Raw genomic sequence first — 6,000 nt, forward strand, 5'->3', positions numbered from 1 at the left:
AATAACAGGTGGTTTATTGAGGATCCTTCACCAAAGAAAAATATTTTTAAGAAAAATGGTTCTGCTTCCTCTAGCTCTTACCTCTTCAGCATCTTAACAGTGTTTCTTCTAGGCTGGCCAATATCAGGACCATAGAGTTTTGCATTTTTGAAAGCAGATTTTCCTAGAAGTTTACGAAACTCAATAAAATCTTCTCCTAACTGCCGTCCATTGATGAAAATACCAGCCTTCCTCTGGAAACTGTTAGGTTCTGAAAGAGCAATTCTCAAAATAAATGCTCACCTAGAATTTTTTTCTATTTAGAAGCCAACGTAAAAACAACAGAGTATTTTTCACATTACAAAAACTTAGAATCCAAAGTCAAGAAAGGTAAAATACCTAGTTATAAAGAAGATATTACAAGAAAACAGAAATTTAAGTTATATAACTGAAGTATGAGGGGATAATAAAACAGTTGGAAATTAATGATGGGTATATTAAGCCAATGGATATTCAGGAAATAGTCTGTATCCAGTATTTAATAGCCTAATTTACTTTTAAAAAGATTGTGCTAGGAGAAGGCATTTAAAAACCCATTTCTACAAGGTAATTAAAAGTCTTATTGAGCTTATATTGTTTATCTGTGAAATGCCAAACGCATGTGTCATCTTCACTAATTAGAATTTTTTGAAGCTCCATATTGCCTCCATAATGTCAAGTTATCTTAATAGCAGATAAAAATTAAGATAAATTCTTTAAAAAAGTCTTATTGAGAATTATAAGGGAAAATTATATATGAAGTGAATCTGGAAGTAACAAAACTGAAGAGATGGGAGGAAGGCACGGGAAATGTCTAATCTACTTCCCAAATTACTTTACTCTTCTCCTTTACCCTGAAAACCAGACCTTCTCTTTGCAAAATGGAGCCCAAGGAAGAGGGACACATGATGACATAACTGTTTTATCTTGCCCTGAAGAGCAGAAGGACTTGGGGATGGGTAGGGTAGAAAAGTTGGGAGGCAGGGATGTACAGAGACAGGTAAGGATGGTTCACGTAGTTGCTGCAGGAAGCCTGGATGTGGTTGCCTCTATCCTTCCATTCTGCTTCAGTGCTTCACCTTATTAGTTATCCTTAGCCACCGAGCCCTAAAATCTGTGGCTAGACTTTATCATAACACATGCCACTATAGATATGTATCACTTCTTTGCTTGCTTTCTGGTAGGTCTGGCTCCTTACCTCCAGAACAGAAGTCTCAAGAGAGCAATGACCTCATTCTAGAGCCAGATGGCCTGGGTTCAAATCCTAACTCCTCTAAGATTTCTCTAATTCATAATTGCCTAGCATTATAAGTAAAGAATCTGCCTACAATGTAGGAGACAGGAGACATGGGTTCAATCCCCAGGTTGAGAAGATCCCCTTGAGGTGGAAATGGCAACCCACTCCAGTATTCTTGCCTGAAGAATCCCATGGACAGAGGAGCCTGGTGGGCTACAGTCCATGGGGTCACAAAGAATTGGATATGATTGAGCAACTAAGCACAGATGTACGCACACAGCTATATATTTAGTTAATGTTTTTTGTGCCTCTTTGGTCATCTATGAAATGAAGGTCAAAACTGTATTCACCATCTCACTTTCCATTTTCTGTTCAGTTCCATTAGCTGATGTATAGACAAAGCACTGCAAATGCTTCAATGAATGTGGCTAATTAGCACTTTGAAAGTGAAAGCGTCAGTCACTCAGTTGTGTCTGACTCTTTGCAACCCAATGGATTGTACCCACCAAGCTCCTCTGTCCATGGAATTCTCCAGGCAAGTATATTAGAGTGAGTTGCTATTTCCTTCTCCAGAGGATCTTCCCCACCCAGATATTGAATCCGGGCCTCTTGCATTGCAGGCAGAATTCTTTACCATCTTAGCCACCAGAGAAGACCCACTTTAATTAGAATTTATAAGTTCCTTGTAAAAAAAGAATGAAGAAGGAGACACTCAAGAGCTTGACCCAGAGGGAACTCTGTCCTGGAACTTCTAGCTTGAACCTAAGATGAATATCAGGATGGGGTTGCCGAGATTAAATAACAAGAGGAGAACAGAGGAAGGGATGGAAAGGTAGAAGCAAACTGCTTGAGTCCAACCTGCCAAGCGACCTGCCAAGTGACCCTAAAGATGTCAAAGGAATCAGGGAGCTGTGTGTGCGTGCTAAGTTTCTTCAATCGTGTCCAACTCTTTGTGACCCCATGGACTGTAGCCTGCCAGGCTGCTCTGTGCATGGGATTCTCCAGGCAAGAATACTGGAGTGGGTTGTCATTTCCTTCTCCAAGGGATATTCCCAACCCAGGGATTGAACCCTCATCTCTTACAATCTCTTGCTCCCTCAGGCAAGGGATCTGTGGAAGTGCTCAAATGTAAACTGGGATGAGCAATAACATCTGGGCTATGTAAGGAGTTTTCTGCCATAATTCCAAACTTACACCATTGAGCATTTATACAAATACTCCAAGACAAAAGTCATATTTACTATTATTAAAAAGGTCATAAATAGGAACAAATAATGCCAAAGGGGTATTTCCTTATTATTGAAATGTTTCTGGAGGTGGGAGGCACTTACCGTTGCCTAGTTCCCAAGAAATGTTATAATTCTTGGAAGAGCAGTAGTCCAGGAGTAACTGAGCATTGGAGCTGTCCCAGTGCATATCTGTGGTTCGTAGTAATGCATTTAGACCAAAGATCAAGTTCAGTCCTGAGCAACTGGCAAAAGTGTACAGCATATCCACTGAGTGTTCTAAAAGAAAAATGTTGCCATTTCATGGTTAGGTCGGCAGCTGAAATGTCAAAGTGATGAAGGCTTCCAGATTTGCTCCTCGTAATGAATTACTATTTCTGTATTAAATGGAAGGAATTCTAGTCCTAATGAGTGCTTATAATTATGAATAAGAGTCCAAAAAAATTGGACTAAAAAAAAAAGCCAATGTGACTTTGTTTGTTTTAGCTGCTGAATCAAGTCTATGGAAGGTACCAGAGGCTTTGGTCTGACACTTGGGTTTCGCTCAAGTGACCTCAGGTGAACTGGGAAAACTCAGTGCTCAGCACGCACAGGCCAGACTTTTCATTAGTCAGCACAAGTCCCAGTTCTCATAACCTAAAAATCTCCACTCACAAACTCAGGCACAAAATAACTTGGTAATTTTGATTAGCTTTTTAAAACATTATTTGAAAAAATCATGTATATAATGTATTAATCCAAAAGATTAACAAATGGAATTTTACATTTAAAAAACTGGTTTAGGGCTCTAGGGACGTGGTTTCCAAACTCAGCGCCAAGGTAGCCTTTCATCGTTGTTCAGTCGCTAAGTTGTGTCTGACTCTTTGTGACCCCATGAAGTGCAGCGTGCCAGGCTCATCTGTCCTCCACTGTCTCCTGGAGTTTGCACAGATTCATGTCCATTGAGTCAGTGATACTCTCTAACCACCTCAGCCTCTGTTGTCCACTTTTCCTTTGGCCTTAAGGCACCCTGAGGAGTGAATTTACTGGGACAGTTTAGAAGATAAATATACAGGACATCTGACATCAGTTAAATTTGAACTTCAGATAAATAATGAATAGTTTTTAGTGTATGTCAGAAAGCTGAGTGCCAAAGAATTGATGCTTTTGAACTATGGTGTTGGAGAAGACTCTTGAGAGTCCCTTGGACTGCAAGGAGATCCAACCAGTCCATTCTGAAGGAGATCAGCTCTGGGATTTCTTTGGAGGGAATGATGCTGAAGCTGAAACTCCAGTACTTTGGCCACCTCATGCCAAGAGTTGACTCATTGGAAAAGAGTCTGATGCTGGGAGGGATTGGGGGCAGGAGGAGAAGGGGACGACAGAGGATGAGATGGCTGGATGGCATCACTGACTCGATGGATGTGAGTCTGAGTGAACTCCGGGAGTTGGTGATGGACAGGGAGGCCTGGCGTGCTGCGATTCATGGGGTCGCAAAGAGTCAGACACGACTGAGCAACTGAACTGAACTGAACTAACTGAAATACAATATTTGAGAAAAACCTGCAGTAAAGAAATGATTGTTTATTTGAAATTAAAATTTAACCAGGCAACTCGACTTACAAGGGTACTGCAGGATCTTTTAAATTTGCAAGGGAACACATCAACATCTGTTGGACACGATGAAAACTATTACTATTAGGTTGTTCGGACCTAACAGTTTAATTGAAAACTCTTAGGCATTTCTTTTGGGCTAGATGTGATGCGAAAAAAAAATTACGGAGTCACTAAGGGATTTTTAAAGCTTTGGAACTTTTGAACTCTGTTTTTTAACCATTAGCTAGCCTCTAACCTCTGAGAGTGGCAACCGTGTATTTATTTTATTTACTTATTTGTTTTTATTTTTGGCTGTGCTGGGTCTTTGTTGCTGCGTGGGCTGTTCTCTAGCTGGGGACAGTGGTGGCTACTCTCTAGCTGTGGTGAACTGGCTTCTCGCTGCGGTACCTTCTCTTGTGTGGAGCTCGGGCTGTAGAGAACTGACTCAGTAGCTGGTGTACACGGATTTACTTGCCCTGTGGCATGTGGAATCTTCCCAGACCAGGGATTGAATTCCACGTCTCTCACCTTGGCAGGCAGATTCTTTATCATTAATCCACCAGGGAAGCCTGGCAACAATTTTTGAGTGTCATCTTTACATCAATTAGTATCTGCAAAAATCTGGTGATCTTAATGTATATTTAGAGTTATCTCTTAAACAGAAATTCACTCCTTTAGTTCATTTTCCTTTTTTTAAATTTCTATCTTTTCTGGCCATGTCCTGTGGGTTCCCTGACTAGGGATTGAACCTATACCCCTATATTGGGAGCTTGGACTCTTAACCACTGGACTACCAGGGAAGTCCCTCCCCTAGTTTTAAAAAAATCTGTATCTGGCAAATTTACCCCCTTTCTCCTTAAAAGAGGTTTTGTCTTGGTTTTGTTTCTGAGTCTTCAGCCTGAACTACTTGGGTTTCCATAGCAGTGAAACCATAGATTTAATACTGCCCATAATAGCTGAGGAGTGGTAATGACACTAGCAAGCTATTTTTGGTGTTTTTGATATTTGCTCTGTCACCCACTTCCACAAAACTACTGCCTATCATCAAGGACTTACAGACATCGGGGGCTGAAAAGCTCTCTGAGTCTTGCAGCTTCTTCCTGGGCTCTTAGGGCTGCAGTGGAGGACAGCGTGGGCCTTTATGGCCTTTATGGAGTCCTCCTCAAGTGTGGCAACATCAATGAGCTTCTTAGATACTTATTCCTACAATGAGTTGGTGCCCATCCTCATTTTTCTATGAGGAAACTGACACCCAAAGAAATAAAGAGCTTTGCCCAATATCACAGAGCTATTTGGTGACAGTGCCATATTACTAGAGCCTGTTATAAAGGCCCTCTGACTGGCATGGTCACAGCTGTATTCTACACATCTATAGCAAATCAAGTTGAGAACGTGTCCTCAACCAAGAATCAGATATCTGAGTTTGGGCCTTACCTCCCACTTACAGACTGAATCATCAGTGATGACCCTTCATCCTGCATGAGCCTCAGGTACTGATCTACAGACCTGGAACTAGTACCATCATCCATCTACCTCACAGAACCAAGTTGAAATAGCACATGGGAAAACCCTTTGTAAACCACAGAAAACTCTTATAGATGTAAAGCACTGTTATTGCCTAGAAGCACAACAAAGCTTATAGCATTTTCAAGAAACCTAGAATGTTTACATTTTCAAGTATTTATTCAGTTCATAACTTACTCTTCCTCTATCTCCACATTTTTCCAAATACACTTTAAGTAGCTTCAAATTGTATAGCAGTAACATCTCCTAGGATAAAGGCTGTGTCTTACAGAGTTCAAATCCACTCTTGACCAATAAAACTGCAGGACTTCTCTGCTGGTCCATCGGTTAAGAATCTGCCTGCCAATGCAGGAGACACAGGTTCAATCCCTGGTCAGGCAAGATCCCACACTTTTACGTACACTTCCGAGTACACTATTG

At 41.0% G+C, this 6,000-nt stretch overlaps 1 protein-coding gene across 1 annotated transcript in view; it reads right to left on the reverse strand.

Annotated features, from left to right (window-relative positions):
• HPSE (heparanase) overlaps positions 1-6,000 on the reverse strand; it is a 54,510-nt gene that overhangs the window by 15,491 nt on the left and 33,019 nt on the right. Inside the window, exons 6-7 of the mRNA XM_010845981.1 lie at positions 2,587-2,760; positions 82-250 (exon numbers count right to left, since the gene is read on the reverse strand). Of these exons, the coding sequence (XP_010844283.1) occupies positions 82-250; positions 2,587-2,760 (343 nt within the window). The remainder of the gene's footprint in view (positions 1-81; positions 251-2,586; positions 2,761-6,000) is intronic.

The sequence above is a fragment of the Bison bison genome, unplaced genomic scaffold (genome assembly GCF_000754665.1).
Source record: "Bison bison bison isolate TAMUID 2011002044 unplaced genomic scaffold, Bison_UMD1.0 scf7180017864228, whole genome shotgun sequence".
NCBI classification, from domain to species: domain Eukaryota; kingdom Metazoa; phylum Chordata; class Mammalia; order Artiodactyla; family Bovidae; genus Bison; species Bison bison.